This window comes from Choloepus didactylus, chromosome 4 (assembly GCF_015220235.1).
Source record: "Choloepus didactylus isolate mChoDid1 chromosome 4, mChoDid1.pri, whole genome shotgun sequence".
Lineage (NCBI taxonomy): Eukaryota > Metazoa > Chordata > Mammalia > Pilosa > Megalonychidae > Choloepus > Choloepus didactylus.
Window position 1 is genome coordinate 139,495,487 of NC_051310.1, and position 24,088 is coordinate 139,519,574.

General features: G+C 45.5%; 1 protein-coding gene across 1 annotated transcript in view; it reads left to right on the top strand.

The window, feature by feature from the left end:
• Positions 1-24,088, top strand: part of EHD4 (EH domain containing 4) — a 79,356-nt gene that overhangs the window by 24,933 nt on the left and 30,335 nt on the right. Inside the window, exon 3 of the mRNA XM_037834235.1 lies at positions 3,254-3,351. Within this exon, the coding sequence (XP_037690163.1) occupies positions 3,254-3,351 (98 nt within the window). The remainder of the gene's footprint in view (positions 1-3,253; positions 3,352-24,088) is intronic.

Below are 24,088 nucleotides of genomic sequence, written 5' to 3' on the forward strand. Positions count from 1 at the left end.
AGGATCCTAGCACTGTCCCCCCCCACCCCTTCTCCTTTTACTTTGGAAAACAAAATTTATCAGGGCAGCCTTGGGTGAGGGAGACACCTCATAGAAGCCTATGGTGAGGCTCCAGGCTTTAACCAGCACGTCAGCATATTTAATGTGAAATGTAGAAGGCAAGACACAAATACGTTTTGTGTTAGCCTCTCCAGGGAAGGAGTGGGAAATCCATCCTGGGACACAAATCTGTGCTTGGAACATTTCAGCAGAAACACGTCAGTGAGGAAGGCCTGTCTTGAGGCCAACTGTGAGGTGCGAGAGAAATCACCCTGCCTTTCACCTTCCTTTCTTGAAGCATAAAAGTAAGATATGGTTGCTGTAATAATATTAGCATATTTTTTTCCTTTCTGATTACAGTATAACTTTTTTAAAGAAAACATTTTGTGTGGGTCTAACCCATGGAGTGTGAGCTGTGCCACCACTCGGGGGTCTGAATGCTCATGGTACCCCTTTCCCCAGTAGGCTTTTTCTCATACAGGGGGGCCCAGCTTTGCACATGCAACCCAACCAACCCCTTCCGGGTGCCCCCTGGAGTGCTGCTCTCGTCTCCTTTTGCAGTTGTCCGTTGGCCCCTTGGCTTGCTGCCTGTGCATGCTGCAGAGACATCTGACAGGCTCGGGCTTCAGGGCTCATACATTTTGCCTCTGCTGTCGTGTCAGCAGACCTGGGGAGTGTCAAAATGTTGCTTTGCACAGAGCAAGTGAATAGTTTAAAAATTTTGAATCCCTTTGTCAACCTCACACTACAATCTAGGGATTTTGTGTTTTGGAAAAATTGATACTGAGTGTGAGCTCCTGATTTTGGAAGGTCAGTCTTGCCACGATAATAGATGCATAAAATAGTTTCATGTATGTGCAACTTTTTCAGCACTGCCAAATGTCTCAGACTGCCTGAGGACTGTGATAAGAAGCTAAATCATCACTGACCAGAGCTGTCATCCACCACAGATGTGTTCAGAATGCTCTCTTCCTATCCCAATTCTAGAGAATTAAATAGTGATGGTTTTTCTCTGTGAACTTACAAGATGCTTAGTGGTCCAGGGTGCAAATCTGTTCTCCGAGTGTTGGGCAGTGGGTTTAATCAAAGGATGGGGTATAGGAGAAAACCAGAAATAGGGGCTTCTCTTGAATTAACATAAGCCCTTATTTTTAACATTTTGAGGTTTTTAAATTTATGGCTTGTATTCTATTTAACCAACCTCAGAAGTATTAGGTTGCAGTCTTCAGCCAGCCATGCACTAGCGGTGTGACCTCAAGATGTCATAATTGCTTTGTGCTTCAGTTTTTCCAGGGGCAAAATGATCATAGTGTCTTTTCCAACATTTTCCTGGGCTGATTTGAAAATATAGGAAGGAATGTGTGAGAAGCTTGTCCTGAGCACCTCCAAAGAAAGTTATTTTGAATTTAGTAATTACATGTCTTGCTCAAGACTGCCCACCCCTGCCCATATTGCCATGCCCCCCACCCTGCCCCTCAGGGCTCTGCCATGCACACATGCACTGCGGAGGCTGGGTTGGTCTCCCTGTCTGCATTCCCAGCATATTTACTTCCTGAGTAATCTCCACCAGTTCCACTGAATGGAAAAATGAGCTTTTGCCCAGCATTTTTAAGCTTCTGCCCACACAGATACAGAAGTTAGCCATTTACAGTACTGGAAAAGGAGAGGCACTCTACAGTTTCTGTCTTAAAACGAACAGTGCCTAACAAAGATCCAAGTCAGCCTCTGCTGCCTGGAGTGGAAGTAAAAAAAAACCGTTTCCCTCTGTGACTCATAGAGATATACAATGTTAAAGCTAAGGGCATTGCCAGTCTCTGGTCCAAAGGTCTGTTTTTACATATAAGGAAACGGAGGCCCAGAGTGGGGAAGCCCTTGTCTGCCATCGTCCGGCAGTGAATTATTGGCAAAGGCTGAGCTGAACCTGAACCCAGATCTATTGCTGACAGGGCAACGCAGGAATGAGACACGGACACAAAGCTAAGAATTAAGGGAGCAGGGGGCCCACTTGCATCTCATGCTAAGTGGACGACAATGCAGCCTTGCTCCAGCGATTTATTTCAGAAGATCAGGTATATATGCTAAAAGTGCTCAGGTGGGGGAGAGCCCACCAGATACCTATGTTTACATCAGTTGTATACAATCTAGGTTTACATCAGGTGAATACAATCTAGGTTTAAGACAATGGTAGTCACAAGACACACATCTTTACAGGGCGGGCCTGCATGGCATTCTATGCAGGCCTGCGGCTCTGCATTCTAAGCCACCACCCCAGATATGCCTCAGGCAACATGGAGGACTCAGTTCCCCACACAGATCTGCTGACCCGTAGGCCAGAATTTTCTTCATGCATCATCCTGTCCCTTCTGAGGCAGATGTGGGACAGCTGGCTCAAACTGCGGCAGGGAGGGTCAGGATCCGCCTAAGGGGATGGTCTTAGCAGGTGGTGGACAAGAAAGGAGGCTTGGAGGTGCCTGGCCAGAGCCTTGCCCAACCCTGGCCCCTTCACCCACTCTTAGGGCACTCCTGGGGCTCCTAAGCCCCTGGAGGACTTGAGGTGTGACAAGCAGGTACCTGCCCCGGCCTGGGCCTAAAGCCACAACAGGGCAACAGGCCAGATGCTGAGTGCTGGGGCATTAGACAGAGAAAACGAGCCCCAGTCCCTCCAGCTCTCATGCCAGGGAGTGGGCAGGGGGTTGAGGAGACTGCAGCCTAGTGGGGCAGTGCACCCTAAGGGAGGCGTGAGAGTTGCTGGGAGAAGCCCAGAGGCTCATGTGAGGAGCAGCACAGAAGAGAGGGGTGGCAAACCTCAAGGGCTTTGGAGCCGTGCTGATCCAGATCAGCTCTGAGTGACTCTGAGCGAGTTCCTTTCCCTCTCTGAGCACCCACTTGTTCGGAGGTTAATGGTCGTTTCTTCTTCATGAGGTTAATGTGAGGACCAAGTGAGATTAGGCTTGTAAAATACCTAAGTGTTCAATCAATGTTAACTCCAGCGGAAATTAGCAGCAAGAGATCTGGTGGTGGGTGGTGGCAGGTCCCCATGCACCTGCCCACACAGCCCCGTGGACCAGCACCTCTGCTCTGTGGCACCCATGGAGCCCCGCTATTCTCCCCCGTGTTTCCAACATCAGTGAGCCTGGAGTGACCAAGGAGCTGTGCCGCTGGCCTACTCTGCGATGTGCCCTTTCTGATCCCACCTTCAATCCCCTTCTTTCAGATTCATGTGCTCCCAGCTGCCCAATCAGGTCCTGCAGAGCATCAGCATCATCGACAGCCCCGGCATCCTGTCCGGGGAGAAGCAGCGCATCAGCCGAGGTCAGTGTGTCTGTCCCTCCCTCACCTGGTGCTACCTGGGGCTCTTGGTGCGGTCAGCAGAGGGTCTCTATCTCCCACCATGTCTGTCCATCCTCCAGGACAGCCATGGCCCAGGGCAGCCCACAGCAAGCACCTCTGGGCAGCCCTGGGGTTCAGAGCCAAAGAGGCCCCAAGAAACAACCAGGAGGCTGTAGCATCCAAGAACTTGCCCTTTCAAATGAGAAACTTCCCAGAGTCTTAGCCCTCAGCTCTTAATTCCTTTAAACTCTGTCATCTACTACTAATACCCACTTCAGATAACTCTCCAGAGTTTAAGATAGGACATACTCCTTGCTAACTATTCAGTTGGACACATATGACAAAACAAACAGTCAAACAAGCCCCTCCCAGCTGCCTCTTCCTCCCGTCCCCATTGGTGTAAATTCTACTCCAGGAATCTTTGCATCATTCTTTCACTGAGCTAGCCTTTATTGGGTATCTATTTTGCACCAGACGCTGTACCATGCACCAGAGATACAGCAAAAACAGGTGCAGTTTCTGCCCTCAGGGCAAGGGGCTTAAAGTCCTATAAATAAATGGAAAGTGAAATCTGGGATAAGTGCAGTGAGATGTGGGCAAGGGTGTCAGGGTTAAATAGAAGGGGGTTCTGGCTTGGCCTTGGGGTGATGGGAAGGGTTCCCCAGGGGAAGTGACATTTGAGCTGGCATCTGGACATTGGGTAGGCATTACCTAAGGGAAGCAAAGGCCATGAGGCCGCTCACAGGAGCTCTACAAAGAATAGGAAATGCTTGGTAGGGAACAATGACATCTGGGTGTCTTTAGCCTTCAGAAGACAAGGATGAGGAATGACTGTTTCCAGACCCAGGCATTGTGGTTAAACAGATAGAGCTGCTGTTCTCTCCCTCCACCCCACCGCCCCTCAGAGAAAGGGGCCATCAGGGCAAGGGGCCGACCAGAGGACACGGTTTACTTGTAGAGAGGAAATTCCTGCCTGTCTGGGCTTCAGCACGGATTCCCGTGGTCACAGAGACAGGTCAAGTAATTCCCCTTGCCCCGGCCCTCCACACGCAGGGAAGCTCCCTAGCGAAGCTCTGCTGGGAGGGAGGAGATAGGGCAGACGAACTGCCGTTGTCACTTCTCACTGGTAACGCTCTGCAACCCCTTGCCTGTGAGTCAATAAACTGTGAATGAGAAAGGCTGGCGTGCCAGGGTTGCACAGTGACCTGCCTGGGGTCTTGGCCAGGGGTGACGGGCAGGCAGTGGACTCCCGCCACCTCTCATGAAGCAGCAGTAGATTTGCACGGGCCATGGGGACACGTAAGCAAAGGTCCCCTGACGGGTAAAGAAAGGGCTTCCCGGTCAGCAAACCCTCCTTTCTCTGCTGCCACCTTGGCCTCGCCGAGAGCTGGGGACCGCCCTGAGCTGACGTCACTGTGTGTGGCCCTTCCCAGCTCCCCCTTCTGGACCTTCACTATTAAAACAAAGCAGCCGATCCAGTTAGGGACCCAGCAGGCCACAGAGGATTTATGGTACAACTGGCCACCCCAAGGCCTCCAAGAACTTTGCAGTTTCAGAAGAAGCTCAGGCATTACTATTCTCTCTTGTGAATATCTTCATTGGTTTTATTTTCAGTTATAAAGATGATACATATTTCATGTAAAGGATTCAAACAATGAATAAGGACATAAAATAAATCCCTCTCTGTCACAAAGAACAATTAATCACGGTTTTCTCTGGCTCCTTAGAGACTTTTTCCTGTATACATGCAAGTACATCGTTTTTTTTTAAAAAAGGCAATTACTGCACACATCTTCTACAACTTGATTTTTCCCCGTAACAAGCAAGGACATCATTCCCTTTAGCAGTTGTTTGTGTTCCATCATAGGGACACAGCATAGTTTATTTAACTATGTGGATATTGTGATTGTCAATAATTTGTAGACAGTGCTAGCCATCTTTTGTGTGTGTGTGTGTGTGTGTGTGTGTGTGTGTGTGTGTGTGTGTATCTTAGCACCTCAGTGCCAAATAGATTTTATTATTATTATTTTTTGAAGAACCAGTTTAGGAACATTAATTTTGCCCCAGAAAGATTGCTCTGTAAATAAAATATTTTGTTTTAAAGGAAAATAAAGCAAACCCATGTTCTACTGCTTTTCTGAGCTGCACGTGTCTCACTATATCTGCAAAGTGTGCTGGTAACAAATCTTCCTTTTTACCTCTAAATATTAAGACCTAGATTTTTGTTTCAATCTCATCCATTTCTTTCATTGATAGGTCTTTGACCAATATCTAATCATCTATATTTTTCAGAATTTCTCCTTTGCTTTTAGTAAGTAACTTGTGTCTTTCAAACTGTATCTCTTCTACAACTGTGTCGAAGCATAACATAATGCTGTCAGTATGCTTTGAAGATCAGTTCTTTTTAACACTATATAGAAATATGACTCATGTCCTGGTCTTACTTGCCTCGGCATGTTCTTACATCCTATGCACAGAAATAGCACATATGGTGCCACCCTGATGGACAGGGCAGCTGGTGGAGAAGGACAGCGAGCTACAATGACAGCGCTTCCAACTGCAGCCAGGGTCCCCAAGCTTGGGTGCTGTATGCTACTGTGCTGACATTTTCAACACATTAACCCCAATCTGTATTATTTTAAAAGAATATGTAGTATTTTAAAGCTACTTCAGCTTAAACTATTGCAAACAGTACTACATTCTCACCTGAATGCGCCTGTCTGTTTCCATTCCTCCAGCTTAGTCAGCTCATAGCAGCAACTTCCCCAGGAATTTGTTTCAAGATTTGGTGATATAGTGAGTACAGATTGTTATCCCACAAAACATTTAAAACATACCCACCACTGACTTTACTAGTCACATCTTGCCTCCCTTGCAGGTGTTTTGCCTATGAAAGAGGAAAGGTGGCAGCTGATGAGCCACCTCCACTGCCTTGTCCTTTTTCCTTCCTGCAATGGATGTACTAACCCTCAACAAGCTGAGTAACTGAACCTCATCAAGTGGGTCCCTCTTACACACTTAAAGGGCTTACCTGAAGTGTGTACTAATTATGGCAGTGTGGCAACAGCCACCATGAAGTGAGCCTTTGCTAGATGTCTACCCTGAGCTAATCGTTTAGCATTCATAATCTTACTTAAACCTGAAAGCAATCAGGAGGGGACAGAAGCTCAGCCATGCCAAGGAAACTCCCAGCCACCATTACTCCCCTAGGAGAGCAGAGCCTTTCGGCAACAATGAGACATATTTCCCCATTTCCTAAGCCAGGATGACCAAGCTCTATGGCTGGGGAATGGACAGAGAAAATATGGTTGACAATGTGCTGCTTTTGGAGAGTACGCTTGGAGGAGTGACTGGCTTCAGGCAGTAGCTGAAGGCTGCATCTTCTGTGTGGGAATCAGTCCACCCCCTAGCCTGCGGCAGGTCTAGGCAAGCTCTGGAGTGAGAGCATGCTGGACAGGAGGTGTGGCTGTGGGACAAAGCGGGTGAGCGTGTGGGGACTGCTGGGCACACCTAGGTAGACCTACCGGCTCCACCAAACCCAGCACCTACCCATGAACTTGGGACGAGACAGATGGTGGTGCGGTTGAGAATTGTGCTGCTTTGCCAGGAGGTCATATGGGGGAGGGAGGGACCTGACCCAGGGAGCTGGCCACTGCATCATCCCTGGTGGCCCTCAGGCAGCCCCAGGGCAATGCCCAGGTGTCCCAGAGCTCTGGGGCCCAGGTTCCCTTCTGAGTGTGTATCCCCAGGAAGGGGCCCTAATGCCTTAGTGGTGAAAGCAGAGGTGGGGACTATGAACCTGGGGTCACACACCTCCCCTATGGGGTTCTATTCTTCCTTGTTCATTGTTCTCTTTCTTGTTACCTCATAAACCTGGTTTCCTTTTATTCCATTCCCAGGGGATGAGGGGACAGAGTGGGGGGTATGACGACAAGTGTGATTATAAGGAGGATGAGGGCGTTTGGCAGCCTATAGGCCAAATAGTCACTAGGTGATGAGAAGAACACAACATGATGGCTGTGGCAGTGCATGTTTTGTGGTGTTAGGTTTGAGACAAAACATGGCAAACTCACTCTTTTTTTTTTAAAATTGTGAAATATAATGTATATACATAGAAGTGATAACTTTCCAAGTGCAATTTAACAAGTAGTTAGAGAGCAATTTTCAAAGAATGTTTTGGGTTACAGTTCCACCATTTCAGGTCTGTCCTCCTAGCTATTCTAATACCCTAGCAACTAAGAAAAAGAAAATTATATAGAGATTCAGTATTCATACTCCTCTGTTAAATTCTATCTTGTCTGTTGCTACCCCTTCCTCTAGTTTAATCACTTTGTCAATCTTCAGGGATGTCTAGGCAGTGACCACCCTAGCTTGTTCATGCTGAAACCGAGTGTCACATTATGGGAAAAGGGGACACATCTGGTTGATGTTCATGAAGAGGCCATTGCCTCTGGGGCAAACCCACTCTTATGTTAGAAGTGACCTTTACCAATTAGAATGCGTCTTGGCACAACCTTCTCATCAGCAAAACCTTTAGCATTGACCCTAGAATCAGCAATTGGCCTTTTTTATATAAGTCAAATAACTTCCTGGGGTCATTGAACCCCTTGCCTCACTGCTCTGTGTTGGGGCGCTCTTTGAGCTCCAGGATAAAACAAGAATGTGTATTCAGCATTCTTGGGTAATAAACATTATCTAAATCTCTATGTTTAGGAACTATATAAATGAAACCTATTTAGGACAATTGATTTTGGAGCAATTTTCAGTGTACTGCTTCATATGGAAACTTGTTACCCTTCAAATGCATTTTAGTTTAATTATAGTTAGAGGAAAATCTTTAGGAACAAAAGATTAAGTATAGTTACTAAACTGTAGCTTTCTTAGCTGACATAAAAGGTTGAATTCCTATCAAGTGGGAATAAAAATATTCTGATATATAATAATTTTAGTCTCATTAAGTAACTGCTACCTAAAACTCCTGCAAACTTTTCCTGATGCTTTTCTTGTATTTTAGTAGCCAACAAAATAATGTTTAGATTTTTAAGATTTTCTAAATTATTTTCTTGAAGTGAGTAGGTGAGATCTGAGTTGGTTCTTCAGAACATTCTTTGTCCCCTGACAGCATCCAGATTTTTGAGACTGTGATAAAGAAAATACTTTTACCTTCATATCCTTGTTTTCATTCCCAATCTCTTTATCAGTTGGCCCCTGGGCTGTTTTCTTCCTAAAATACTGTTTATTCCTTGCTGAACCTAAACATTAATCTAGGATTTGTTTATGGACTGAGCATGAATACAAGTGTGTTCCCAACTACTTGGTACAAACCTCAGGGTTTGGTTCCAATCCTAAGGTCCCTGGCTAACAAGAGGAACATGAAAAATTGTAACGTGGCAAGTAGTGTATTTGTCCATAAGCACATATGCATCTGGAAGTGCTGTTTTAGCAGTAAATAACTATTCCTGTGGTCTCCTTGAATAAAAGGTTTTGCATAGTCTTCAATAGACTTGACTTTGGTAACAAAAGTAGTATAATTTTTTCCCATTAAAAATTTAAGTAACTCTAGAAGAAGAAGAAGAAAACTCTTGATCTGAATTTTCCCACACATCTACTTGCTCTTCCAGGACCAACAGCTTGTCAGATGAAAATGTGAGTTTCTTCTTCTGATGAGTAAGCCCTTCTCTCTATTAATTGCTGCCTCTTCATTGTAAGCCAATGATTAAAACTGAGAAGATGGTGAAAAATAAAAGGGCTGAAAATGTCCCCCTAGTAAAAGCGATAAACATAGTGAGGTGTGGAACTGGAGGCCCTACCTGCACTGACAATAACAGAAGCTTTAAAACTATTGATTGACGTTTTAGTATTTACATACAAGCATTAATCAGGTCCTTCTAACGTTAAGGAAAGCCCTCAAGAATAAAAATAGACATCTGAAAACTGACAGGTAAACATGTATGAGCTGTTTCCAGGGTCCACCAACATCGCTCAAACGTGGTATCACCAAAGAATTGACAGACCTAGGAAACAGGGCATGGAAATCCAATCTGTGATTAATAAGGATGCAGAAAAAAATTGAAAAGGCTAAAACAAACCATAATCAGGGACGTACAAACACACCCTCATGGCTAGTTTTTCGAACTTTAGAGATAACAGACCAGATCTTGAAAGCTGCCCAGAAAAAGGAGAGAGAACATTTAGACATGCCCAGATAAGAATGGCTTCCCCTCACAGGCTTTGGTGATGAGAAGGGCTTGAGAGGAAAATACACACTAGGAGGAACAGGTCTTTTCTCCTGGAAGTCTGGGAAGAACTGGAACAAGGGGTTATTAGCCAGGCTCGGTGGCAGCGGAGACCCCCCTCAGATGCACCAGGAGACCTGAGGGCTGACGACACTGAAGAGGCAGATCCCAGGGCGAGGCCAGCGAGGGGGCTGGCGCCCATCGCGTTGGACAGTGTAGCTCAAGGCCCGTGAGTGTATGAGCACTGACTTTCATTAAGGGCTTCAGAGTTTCTGCTAATGCCTGCCAAGTACTGCTGTTAGGAAGTTTGGGACTTACTTGGGTAAAAGAAGAAAATAATAATTAAATAAAGTGGGGGGTGGGTTGTGAAGCTGTGTGATCTGCTCCCTCTCTCTGGTCACCACACATTTTCTACTGCAGCCCAGGGCTGCCCGGGCTTGCGGGCAGCACTGTGCATGGCAGACACTGGAGCTCACTGGAAACACAGCCCTTATTCCAGTCACTGCCCCAGCTACTGACTCCCTGTCCTGTGGTCGGGGCCAGATTTGGGGGATTTTGTTTGTTTTGTTTGTTTGTTTGTTTCTTGAATTCTTGATCTTGCAACACTTCAAGGTCCCGTAACTCCTGTCCCTGTCCTCTGCGGGGCCTCCCGGCCTTCGTCAGCAGGCCCTTGTACCTTCACCCTTTGATCCAGAAGTTGCCCGGACAGAGCCTAGAGGCACCCCAGTAGAGGCTGCCCTCCAGGTTGACAGCAGTTCATTAATGAACAACTCCAATCAAGATTTGTAGAGCTGACAAAAGGGGAAATTTTAGATGTACATGTGTTACTGGAATAAAAATCAAAAGAAAATGGATAGGACTGGGCAACACAGTGAACCCTAATGTAAACAACCAACAATAGCTAATTGTACAATTATAGAAGAGTTCTTTCATGAATTGTAGCAAATGTACCACACAAATGGTACGGTGTTAATAACGGGTGGGTGTTAATAACGGGTGTTAATAACGGGTGGGTATGGGAACTTTGTATTTTATGCATGATTTTTCTATAAACCTACAACTTCTCTAATTAAAAAAAAAAAAGCTGGCAAAAAAAGAAAAAAAAAGTTCGGTAGAGCTCCTATGTGCCAGCTACCAAGCTAGGAACTGGGAGAATTGAAATGAGCAAGGCACCACCCCTGTCCTGGAGTTGCCACAGCCAATGTAGTCATTCAGCCAGTCACTAATCCACCAAATTGTTCTGAAAGAAAAATATTACCTAAATCAAGAGTTATTATTTAGTCAACAAATACTTGGTAGGCAAACAAGTTGGGCAAGATCGCTGCCCATATGGAACTTAGATTCTAATGGACGAGGCAAACCTAAAAAGGGTAGGAAAACAAGTGAATAAAATAATTATAAATAATGGTGAGCGCAAAGAAAGAAGCCGATAAGGCACTGAGACCAAGAGAAGAGGGTGAGGGTTGGTGGCCTCACCAGTTGGGGGCTGAGGAGGCCTGTGGAGTCGCAGTGCAAGGCCTAAAGGCCCAGGAGGAGCCAGCCCTGCAGCGTGAGGGCAGGTCAAAGTTTTGTAAGTCTGGGGGCAGATATTTCTAACCCGATATTTAAAGGATTTTCAAAATAATAGACATTCAAGTATTAGGTATTCACACATTGCTTTAAATTCCCTCATATTCATGTTTTTTTCAAGAGATCGTATTTGTGACCTGTACTGACCAGTCTATAAATGAGAATCAAACAAATACTTTCCTTGGTCCCATCCAGGGGCTGAGTACCCAGAAGACTGTCCTAGGTAGTGTCAAGGGCAAGGGTGTGGACAATGAAAACAGACTTCCAATATTCAAATTCAGCTCCGCCATTTACCAGCCATGTTGCCTTGGAAAAGTTGCTCCTCTCACGTTTAAATGAGGGCAGTGATGGTACCTACCACACAAGGTGTTGTGAGTGAGTTAAAACATGAAGCAGAGACTAGTTCCCAGCCTAGTATGCTGTTGCCTTTGACGTCATGCATTGGTGGTGGCGGTGGTGTTGAAGGCCAAAGAGTTTTCAAGGGCTGAGTTTTGTTTTCTGATTATGCTGGCTTCTTGCCAATTAAAAGTCTTCTGTCTCACAGAGTAGGGGAAAATTTTGTCAAGTTCCTAGAGATATGGAGTGTGTTAGAAGCTGAATGCACTCTTTCTGGATAAGTGTTTCTACCTTTTTTCCATGTATCCTGGTTGTTTTACTGATGGCTAGCTTTTTTTTTTAAATTCCGTTTTATTGAGATATATTCACATACCATATAGTCATCCATGGTGTACAATCAGCTGTTCACAGAACCATCATATAGTTGTGCATTCATCACCCCAATCTATTTTTGAACATTTTCCTTACAGCAGAAAGAATAAAAACAAGAATAAAAAATAAAAGTAAAAATGAACACCCAAATCATTCCATCCCCCCCACATCCCACCCTATTTTTCATTTAGTTTTAGTCCCCATTTTTCTACTCCTCCATCCATACACTGGATAAAGGGAGTGTGAGCTGAGCCACAAGTTTTCACAATCACACCATAACACCATGTAAGCTACATAGTTATACAATCATCTTCAAGAATCAAGGCTACTGGGTTGCATTTTGACAGTTTCAGTTACTTCCTTCTAGCTATTCCAATACACTAAAACCTAAAAAGGGATATCTATATAGTGCATAAGAATACCTCCAGAATGACCTCTCAACTCCATCTGAAATCTTTCAGCCACTGAAATTTTAATTTTGTTTCATCTCTCTTTCCCCTTTTGGTCAAGAAGATGTTCTCAGTCCCACAATGCCGGGTCCCGGCTCATCCCCAGGAGTCATATCCTGTGTTGCCAGAGAGATTTACACCCGTGGGAGTCAGGTCCCATGTAGGGGGCAGGGCAGTGAGTTCACCTGCTCAGCTGGCTTAGAGAGAGAGAGAGAGAGGGCCACATCCGAGCAACAAAGAGGCACTCAGGGGGAGACTCTTAGGCACAATTATAAGCAGGTTGAGCCTCTCCTTTGCAGTAACAAGCTTCATAGGGGCAAGCCCCAAGACAGAAGGCTCGGCGTACCAAATTGTCAGTCCTCAATGTTTGCAAGAATATGATTAGCTTTTAAAATCTGAACTCATAGGTCTCTCTGGATGTAGAAAAGAGATAAAACTCAGATTAATCATGTGGCAACTTATCAGTGGTTCCAGTTTAAAAAATATTTGATGAGAAAAGAATTTTAAAATCATATGCAGATATAGTGTGTGTGTGTTTTAACTTTATGACATTCTGTGTTTTAGAAGTAATGGTATGAAGAGAAATGGGTACTTTTAGGGGCATGCTAGAGATTATTCATTCAACACACATTTACGTTGAGCATCTACCATGTGCCAAGCACCATCCTGGATCCCGGAAGTCAAAACAAGTTATACTCAGGCCTCACCCAGGGCTCCTGCCCTCCTTGGGGTGGATGGACAGAGATGCAAACGAGCCACTGTGCGTTACAGGAGTTCTAATCAAGCAGCAGGCGGGAACCTCCCAGCCCCCAGGGAAGGGGAGGGGGTGCAGTCAGTGAAGCTGCTGGGAGAAGGGGCTCTTTTTTTTATATTTTTGCATTCTCTTTTTTTTTTAAGTGAACAGTTTAGTGGGTTTTAGTATCTTCTCAGAGTTGTGCAACCATCACAATCAATTTTAGAACATTTCGTCACCCCAAAAAGAAACCCCATAGCCATGAGCAATCACTTTCCATTCCCCACCCTCCCCTCAGCCCTAGGCAACCACTAATTTTCTCTGCCTCTACAGAGTTGTCTGTTCTGGATATTTCATATAAATAGAATCATATAATATGCAGTCCTTCATGACTGGCTTCTTTCACTTTGAATAATGTTTTCAAGGTTCATCCATATTGTAGCATGAATCATTACTTCATTCCTTTATATGGTCAAACAATATTCCATTGTCTAGTTATCCCACATTTTATTTATCTGTTCATCAGTTGATTGACATTCGGGCTGTTTCCACTTTGGGGCTGTTATGAAAGATGCTGCTGTGAACGTTGGTTTACAGCTTTTTTATGAACATAGTTTTCATTTCTCTTGAGTGTATGCCTAGGAGAGGAATTGCTGTATCATTTGGTAACTATGTTTATCATGTTGAGGAACTGCCAGCTGTCTTCCAGAGAGCCTGTACCATTTTGCATTTCCACCAGCAGTACACAGAGATTCCAATTTCTCCACATCCTTAACACCACTTGTTATTTTCTGTCTTTTTTATTACAGCCATCTGAATGGGTGTGAAGCGGTACCTCATTGCAGTTTCGATTTGCATTCCCTGATGGTTAAGATATTAAGCTTCTCTTTATGTGCTTATTGACCATTTGTATATTTTTATATCTCCTTCGGAGAAATGTCTATTCGTTTTTTAATTGGGTTATTTGTCTTTTCATTACTGAGTTGAAACAGTTCTTTATACAGCTACACGTGCCTTACAGATATGATTTGCAAAATTTTTCTTCCATTGTAGGTTGTCTTTTCACTTTTTGATGTCCTTTGAAGGACAAAAGTTTTCATTTTGATGATATCCAGATTTATCTCTTTTTTTATTTTGTCACTTGTGTTTCTCAGATGTCCTATCTGAGAAGGCTTTGGCTAACCCAAGGTCATGAAAATTTACCCTTATATTTTCTTGTAAGAGTTTTATAGTTTTACCTCTTGCATTTCGGTCTATGATCCATTTAGAGTTAATTTTTGTATATAATGTGAGATGGGGGTCCAATTTCATTCTTTTGTATGTGACTATCCAATTGTCCCAGCAGCGTTTGTTGAAAAGACCATTCTTTCCCCATTGGATTGTTCTGGCACCCTTGTCAAAACTCAGTTGACTGTAACTGTGAGGACCTCTTTCTGGACTCAAAATTCCATTCCATTCATCTGTATGTCTTTCCTTCTGAAGGGGCTCTTCTTCATCAGAGCCTCCTGGGGGAAACGGGCCAGCTCACCGGCCTGCAACGTCAGGGCTTCATTGGATGAGGTAAGGATTAAGATGATGATGTGAAGCTCCTACCGTGTCAGCTGCCTGGTGTGTCATCAAGGGGGAGACAACTGTGGCTGCTCTTTCTACCATTATTCTACTTGAGACAGCAGAAAGCATGTGTGCAAAGGCAGAAAAAAGCTCTGGACCCTCTGGAGGGATGCAGGCTGTGCATGTGGCTGGAAATGGGTGCCTGGAGGGTGGGCACACAACCCATGGTTCAGTCCTGGTGGCAGTGCGGCATACCGAGGGGTATGAAGCAGGAGGACGACATGGTCAGGGAATTCTGTAGAACAGAACGTAAGTCCACAGGCTCAGACAATGAAGCCGCTTTTATGTTTCGAGTTGGAGCTTAATGTCCTGCCTCTGAGCTTTGTTTGAATTTGGCAGCAACAGAAAAGTGTCCCTCCCGGGGGGCTGGGGCCGACTGCTGATGATTTGTTGGCAGATCCTGTTTTCCAGCCAGCGCTAAGGCCGGTCTGGAGTTGGGTTGTGAGGTCCGATACGTCGCTCGCTTCTTGGGCCTCTACAGGAAATCCTGGCTTCTTTTTGTTTCTGGGAAGTTTACTGACAGACACATTCGTCGCTCCTTTTCCTCCGGTGCCACGGGAAATTCCACACGACAAGTGTTGCTGCTTCTGGCCCTAATGAGAACGCGTCATTACTGTGACTCAGAATGGCAGTTGCCAGGACCTGGCAGCTATTTTTAGTTTTTGTTAATATTTTAAATGCATGAATGATCATGAGAAAGGACTACATTTACCCAAACTTGAAACTTTTACCTGGACTTTTAAATGAAAAACAAATATTTTTTTCAATAGAGAGAAGGACACTTCTCTTACTTTCCATATAAAGCAGCTCATGGTCATAAAGAACCATTTCACAGGATGCATTAATCACTGGGATACAGAGGTTAATTGGAGACAAGGTTTGCTCCTTATGCTTTTGAGTAATAATAATAATAATAGCATTTTTCAGTGCTTTTGATACATGATTAACTTATTTGCTCCTCAGAAGGGCCCTGTGAGGTAGGACCTATTATCCCATCTTATGGAGGAGAAGACTGAGGCACAGAGAAGTTAAGTAATTCACCAACAGGCATATAGCAAGTGGGGAAGCTTGTCTGGAAACCCTGCCTGCAATGAGCCAGGCCTCCCAGTATCCTTGCCCTCCTGCCCGCTCCTCCCTTTGAGTCTGAGACAGCCCTTTTTACCAAGGGTTCAGCAGAAGTGATGCTTCATGACTTCTCAAGGCCAGGTCATAAGAAGCCTCGCGGGTTCCACCTGGATCTCTTGGAATGTTTGTTCTGGGGGAAGCCAGCTGCCATCTAAAATGGCCCACAACCCTGTGGGGGAGAGCCTGAGCTGGTCACACGGAGAGGCCAGGAGCTCGGCCAGCCCCCAGCCCAGCTGAGAGGTGATTGAAGAAGCTTCCAGTCCCTTTGCGTCTTGGCTTGGGCCAAGCTGCCGTATGACTAGAACCTCGGGAGAGACCAAGTGAGAACCACCCACCTGGGTCCAGTCAACTCTCAGAACCACCAGAGAAAACAGCAAGTTGTTGCTTAAGCCACTAAGTTTTAAGGTGGCTGATAGTCAAAGCAGCTGGTCAGTGGCTGGGCTGGGATTTAAACCAGGCAGGTTGGCTCCCGGGTGCTCTAAAGTGTAAGAGATATGGACCCAAATCCAGGCAAAACACCCACCAGTCACTCATCAGATAAGGCAGCACGAGGGAAGGATACTGCACAAGGCAATTTTCCATGTGATTGACCCTTTTTCCCTGCAAACACCAAGTCTTCCATTACTTTGTGTGTGTGTCTTTTCATTATTTTTGATCTTTGGGAAAGGCAGTACACATCGAGCTGCTTTCTCAATGAATGGATGGTGGAATGGAGAAGGAGGTTTTCTTATGTCTGCCATGCACCACTCGCTGATGGTTGCCCCCTGGTCATTATCCACTCAGCAGGTATTTCTCAAGCATTGACTATGCATCAGGGACTGGGTGCCTTAGATTTAACAGCAACCATCAGGGAGAAGGGAGGAGGATGAGCCAAAATACGAAACAAATGCAAGTTGAAACAGGATGTGAAGGAAGCAATTGTTGGTTCCTACCGCAGGGAGTATTTGGTTGGGTGGTCAGGGCAGGCCTCCCTGAGGAGGTGGCAGTTAGGTTCAGACCTAAAGAATAAAGCCCTCAGCCTTGCAGAGAGCTGAGGGAAGAGCATTCCAGGCAGAGGGAACAGCACTGGCAAGGACCAGGAGGTAGGTCAGACCGCGGCAGGTCCCAGGAAGGCTCGAGACTGGAGAGTATCCTGAAAGCAGCAGGCGATACATTTGGGAGGCTTGCTGGTACAAGCCTGTAGGCCTTGGTGAGATGCATAGGTTTTATTTTGAGAGGAACAGGGAGCCACTGAAGGCTTATCTTTGTAACCTCTTCTTGATTACCCAGAATTATCACGGTGTCCTGGTACTGGGCAGTAACAGAAGGCAGCCCTGGGCCTGCCGCTGGGTCTCTGTGGGTTCATTTACTGAGTCGATTGTCTCGTCCCTTGACATCAGGTTGTTGCTGTCATTTCTGTCCTCGGGTCACCCGCCCCCCTTCTGCCAAGTCGGTAAGGCTGTGAGCAATGCCCTGATGGTAGAGCAGCAGCTCTCAGGCTGCAGCCTGCAGTGTCATCAGCTGGGGAACGTGCTGCATCCCTGCCTGCAGCACAGGATTCAGTGCATCTGGGGCAGGGCCCAGAAGGCTGCCCTCTCATAGGCTGGGCAGGGGCCGGGGTCTCTGAGCGGGGGCTGGGCACTAACCAACAACCTGCTAGGTGAGGACTTGGAAGGGGGCCGAGGTGACTTTACCCCAGTTAATCCAGGTGACAGCTATTGCATTAGCCTCGTGGGCATCCAAAAGGGAGGAAGTCATGGCCTGAGGCTGCTGTCCTCTGCTCACCTTCACTCCATTTAGGGGTCCTCCCAAACTGTTCTGGACTTCTTTGGAAGGTAGGATGTATCAGAAGCCCAAAGAAAAATACAGGGATTTTTAAAGGTTGCTCATTTATGCTTTCAAATGTGTCAGAACCTTCACTGCCAAAATGGGCCACTGTTGTTAACTAATCTCAAGCCCTATTATTAAATAAGACAAAATCCCTCTCCCCCTCAAGCACTGTGCACTAATGGGGGGCCCCAAGTCTGGGTGCGAGTGATAAAATGTAAATGGAGGGTTCTAGGGGGAAGCAGGCCAGGGTGGGAATCGTGGCTCTTCAATTTAAGCTGGTTGACCTGGGCCAGTGTCTTCACCTCTCTGAGCCTCAGTTTCCTCCTCTAAAATGGGGAGAATAGTACTTTACCTCATAGGGTTGCTTCTTGTGAGGCTCTAAACTATCCGTGGAAGTACTTAAGTGCTCCATACATATAAGCTGTTTTCATGAGCTATGAAGCATAGAGGCGAGAGGGAAGAACAAAGCTGGCTCCTCCGGGGACTGAATTCAGGCTTCAGGTTCTAGTGCCCAACAAATGGGATCTCGACTATCCAAACCAGCTGCTGGATTCAGAAACACATGGTGAAAACAGCGGACGGTGCTTTTGGAGCATGGAAGGGGATGGTGAGGTGCAGGCAAGCACTCTGTGGTCTGAGCTCAAAGCCCAGGGCCCCTACTTCACCGCGGGACCCTGTGAGCCTCAGTTTATGCTTTTATAAAGTGAGGGACATTTCCCTCCTGGGGTTGTTTTGAAGAAAAGGTAAGATACCATGTGTAAACCACGTAGCATAGAGACTATGTTTAATAACTGGTGGTCATTGTTCATTTTCTAGAACCAGGAGCTCACGGTCAGCTCAGCCAAGTGCTCTGGCATTTCCTTGGGGAGATCAGATGGTGGTTGAGTCCTGGAACTCAGACAGAGAAAGGACCTTGTGCTTCCAGGGACTCAAAAAAGGGGGCTGGGGGTTCCAGGAAGTGTTTGGACCTGACAGTAGAGCTGTGGAAAGCCAGGAGAATGCAGACAAGGTCGGAGCTGATGGGGAGCCTGCTGGGGAAAACCAGGAGGGGCCCCGGGTCTAGTCGTCTTGCCATCATCCTCTTTCTTGTATCCAGGGGTATTTCTCACCTGTGCCACAACACAGTTTCCTCAGGAAACCTTCAACTCACCTGGATTCTTTTAGTCTCTTTCTCAAAATTACCTCCTGTTTGAGTCCAAATTATGATCCAAACTACAAGCAGGCTATTTGTGTGGATGTGTGTACATGCTTTTGGGGGAAAAAAAAATCCAAGTTACAAAAAGGTAGATAGTGAAAATGTCTCTCCCACCCACGTCCCCCGGTTCCCCTCCTGGCACCAGCCCTGCCAGCAGCTCCTTGGGGTTCCTCCCGTGGTCCATGCACACACATACGGCCATGAGAGGCTTCTCTGCAGACCGCCCTGCCCTGTGCCTTTAACACTTGCAGTAAGTCTTGGCTCTCATCCATGTGGATGCTTTAGAGCTGCCTCCTTCTCCTTCTTCTTCCATCATCTAGATTTGCCAAAATTTATAACTGGGATCCTTTTGATGGGTGACATTCAGGCAGTTTCTAATCTTTTACTATTACAAACCAGTGCCATGGTGAATACAGACAGTTTTGCACATATAGTGCACATTTATACAGTTTGCACAGTTATGTGCAAACATAACTGTAAGATACATTCCTGCAAGTGGGATTGCTGGATTAAAGAGAACATGGTCTTTTTATTGTGCCAGCTGGTGCCAAAATGCCCTCTAGAAGCAGTGCCTATTTGCATTCCCACCCACACTTCAAAATGTGCCTGTTTCCAGGGCAGTGCCTACATTTTTTTTCCTTTATCTTTGCTAATCTGGTAGCTCAGAATGGTATCTCATTATTCTAATTTTCATTTCTCATTGTTCGTGTCTTTGAGCATCTTTTCAAATTTACAGACGTTTTGTGTTTTCGTTTTCTGGACGTATTTGACCATTTTGAAATACTATTGTTAACTTCACAAGCTCTTTAATGTAATAAAATGAGTCATTTTAAAAATAAGGGCCCCAATTGTGAACTTACATGGTCCCCACTGACCTGATCTGCCTTTTCCTTTGTGACGAAAACCCAGAAATAAATCTCTCTCTGAGTAACAGTTTGGCCGTAGGAGAATTTAGCTGATGACTTGGTTGCTGGAGCTGGCCTTCGTGACGGGTCATTGTCAGAAGGCTCCAGAGCACTCACGCTAGGCTGGGAATGTTTAAAAGGAGCAACAGAGCAGGGAGGGTGTTGAGGGTCAGAAGTTGCTCTCACACCCTTTGTTGATCCCAAAGTTGTCTTCCTCTTGGCCTGACATGCCTCTTTAGATAACTGTGGCTTGAAGGAATATTGTCTTTTTGCCCTTCTGAACCACAAAATGACAAGATGCATTGTCAAGGTTGAAGCCCTGTTTACAAATGTTTGGCCTTATCACACTTGGGTGGAGTCTGTGTATCACTGGCATTTTGCCTCAAGAAAATTTAGTGTAAGTAATGTTTGCCAAGCTGACTGTGTCTGATTTGTAGACATATTAATTATACAGGAATTTTGTGCTTGTGGTGTGCAAAGCCCACCCCAAAAATGAGGACTAGGCACTTTCCATGTGCAAGATACTTGATTCCTGGATTTTATTATTTATCACATTAGAAGGTTGAATTTGATGACCTCTTAAGCATCCTTCAAAGTGTGAAATACTGTGACTTTTCATCTCATAATTTCTTTTAGTATAGAATTGTTTGGAATTGGACAAGGAAATTAAACTTTCAGGATGACCAGTTGCCCCTACAGAACACGCAAGGACCCTCAAATTGCCCAGAGGCCCTGGTACATTAGTCCAGTAGAAGGAATAGCAGGATGAAACTTGTTATCTAATCATTTTATCATTTAGAGTTTGTCATTCAGCATTCCTGTAGCCACCTGAACAGTTTTAACATTCTTATGCTGCTATGGTAACTAGTTGATATCAGTACTATACCGACACTGAACTAAATTGATTTTCCTGAGAATTTGACTTTTTGTTTGAAGGAAGTTTAATATTCACAACCACCATATAACAATTTAAGACCTGATACAAATCTTAATTGATCATCTGACTTATCCTATAAATGTAGAAACTGAGACCCTCCAAAGCAAAATGGCTGAGCCAGGCCCTAGGACACGTGGGTTTTCTGGGTAGATTTTCACCAACTTCCTTCTCTAGCAAAGAGCCTAATATTGCTGTCTTTTCCAGGGCAAAGTCCTCTTTAAATGGACCTGTTTCTTAACCTAATTTTTAATCTGAGATAGAAAAGGAGATAGGAAACCCAGTTTTCCCTTTTATTTGGTCACGTGGCCAGAAACAGCCATTTGCTAGCCACACACCTGCAGGGACTCCTCTGTTCCCAGGCCTGCAGTGTGGGGTGACATTCTCCCACGCTCCCACCGCCCGGGTCCCGTAGCCCCCCATCCACTGGATCCTTATCTTCGCAACATCCCCAGGAGGTAGAAAGGGCAGGCTATGAGAGTAACTTGTTTATTTTATGAGGAAACAGACATAGAAAAATTAATTTGCAGGGTCTTGGACTAAATCCCAAAGGGAGAACAACACAAAGCCCATTCCCCTGACAAGTTTGGTCTTCCGCTTTTATTTAAATTTCACTGCACTCAGTGGCCAAACCCACTTCAGAACAAGAGCAGTGAGACAGGGAGCTCTAGTAACCCCAAGAGTTCTATTGTAAGGAGTCACGTCCCCCACGGTGACCACTGCCAACTGAAAACTTTGAATTGAACGCACGTTTGAACCTCTACAAAAAGAGACGAGCTCAAGAAAACCTTCTGAGCAACATTTGTTCTCTCTGGAAAGTTCTCATTCAGCTGATCGATCTCCAAGTATGGATGGGGACTATCAGCCCCTTCCCCACATCCAGCCAGAGCCTGGAGCTGCCTTCACCCCTCCCCACCCTGACTGTGCACCTGCTCAGCTGGGGAGAAAAAAGAAGACAAGCAGAGGAGAGAGGAGAGCCAGAGGGGGGTGTCCGATTGATTTAGTCACAGGCTTGTTCCCATTCCCCTGAAAAGTACAGCTGATTGGAGGCTGCCTCTTCCCCCAGGGGCTTGCTTAGTTGTAAAGACACTGTTTTACCCTCAGTATCTTGCCAAGTGGTGATGGGTTCCCTGGCACAGCTCAGCTCAGCCTCTGTCCAGGAAGTGCTGGAAATTCAGACCCTCACTGTAAACATCATTAGAGATGACAAGGAGCATGTTCCTCGGTAAGTGTTAGCCCAGTAGCGCACGGACCAAGAAGTTTTGCAATACACTTTATTTTTAATCTTATTACAAAATTAATATATATTCATTGTGGAACACTTAGATAAACTACAAATCATCAAAATGAATAAAATAAAAATCACCTCTAATCCCACCATTCTAAGACACATAGGGTGCAGCACCATGGGTAAGAGCCCAGGCTCCCCAGAGTCCCTGGGTTTGAGTCCTGGCTCCCTGGGGAAATAGCTGTGTGACCTTGGCAAGTTATTTAACCTCTCTGAGCTTCAGTTTCCTCACCTGTAAAATGGGGGTGATAATAGCACCTGCCTCAGGGGGTTGTTGCAAGGATTGAGATGCCAGTGTAAAGCTTTGGGCACAGTGCATGAATGTAGTAAGAACTCGGTAAATATTTGCTGCACTTACTTACTTTTAGCCATTATTCTGTACCCAACCCCAATAAAAATTTCAGAAACAGCCTTTTCCAGTTGCAAAGTAAACTCAGCCTGGTAAGAATGCAAGGGCTCCTTGCACATGTTTAACTGAAGTAACTGTTATCGTTAACTGAAGTGACTATTTTTGAAAATATATGTGTAACACCCAAGTGGTCCCAGATATTTTTTGTTTATTTTGAACTGATTTACACTTCCTTAAAATTAGTAAGAAACCCTTTTTCATAAACTCACACCACTATTTAAGCAACTAAACCTTCTAACTTGCTAAAAATCAGTTATACTTCTTCAAGTCAATTCACTCATTAAACCAAATTTATTGAACATCTACTGCGTGCCAGTAGGTATGCAGTGGGAACAGAATGAGTTGGTTTCTGTCCTCATAGAATTTCTGTCTTGTAATCATTTTAAATAAACATATCATATGGACTGTTAGTCCTATGACAGAGAAATCATTTGTGTTATAATACCTCCCAGGGAACCTGATTGAGATGATGTAAAGCATCTGCAATGGGCTTTTGGATACAAACACGATTAAGACTTGGCCTTTGCTCTCGGGCTGCTTGTAATTTAGCCTAGTGGGTGGGCCATGGGAGAGAGCAGACCCTATCAGGAGGAAACAGGCAGGGGAATTCAGTTCCACTCAGGTGGTCAGAGGCTTCCTGGAGGAAGTGACCCAGAGGAATGGGTAGTTAGAGATGGAGAAGAGGGGAGGGCATTCCAGGCAGAAGACAAAGTCTGGGCAAAGGGAGGTAAAGGATGCTTTGGGGAAACAGCCAACAGCCCTCCCTAGGTGGTTTATGGGGTGAGGAGAGTAGGATTTAGTAAGAGACTGAAGAAAAGGCTGGAGAGTTAAGGCAGGGATGGTAGTACAGAATTTGTTCTGCAAACAGTTATTCTAGAAGGAAGCAGGGCACTCACAATTTTTGGAGATTATCTCTGAGTTCTAAGGAGGTGGATGGTGGGTGATTGTTTTAGGGCTGGATTGGAAAGGAAGGAGCCTGCGGACAAGACGGGCAGTTAGGGGGCCCTGTCGGAACTCACTCGGCACCTGCCTCATGTTGGGCACTGGACAAGGGACACAAAGAGAGACACAACTCCAAGGGGACCTGTGGGAGAGGCAAGTGTTTATACAGACACACCAACCAGAGTGTGCTGGGGTAGGGCGTGGAATGGAGGGCTGCTGACTCCAGGAGGGGCTGGGGAGGGCCCCCCCAAGCAGGAGAAGTTTGATCAGTCCCGGGCAGTGTTCAACAGAGCAAGAGTGGGGGCAAGGCTGGGGGGTGGTTCTAGCCTCAGCTCTGGCTAGGTCTCCCTTATCTTGCATCCTTTCATTGACGCACGTCTTTTTTTAAAACTTGTGTGGTAGAAACTTGGCTCTGCAAAGATACTTAAGCACGTGTGTTTTATTCTGTTGCTCTATTAAAAATAGACTGCCAAATCTGCTTCCTACCCTGTATTTACCTGAGCCAGGGAGCAACTCTTCTAACTCTAAATGCCATTTCCGGAGGGTCTTTTCTCTCTTCAGCAGGGTTTCCACAGGGGTTGTGACGGGAAGCCCCTGACTGCGTGGAAGGGGCCCCTTCCTTCCTTTGTTCCCAGAACGTGGAGCCAGGACTCGGGATGCCAGGCTGGAATCTTCCACAAGACAAATTCTCTTTTCCAGCTCCCAAAGTTATATTGCTTTCAGGTCCTTTTGCAAAGATAGAAATTATATTTTTAAATATTTGAACTGATTACATTTCTGTTTTGTTCCAAACTAATAAAAGTTCC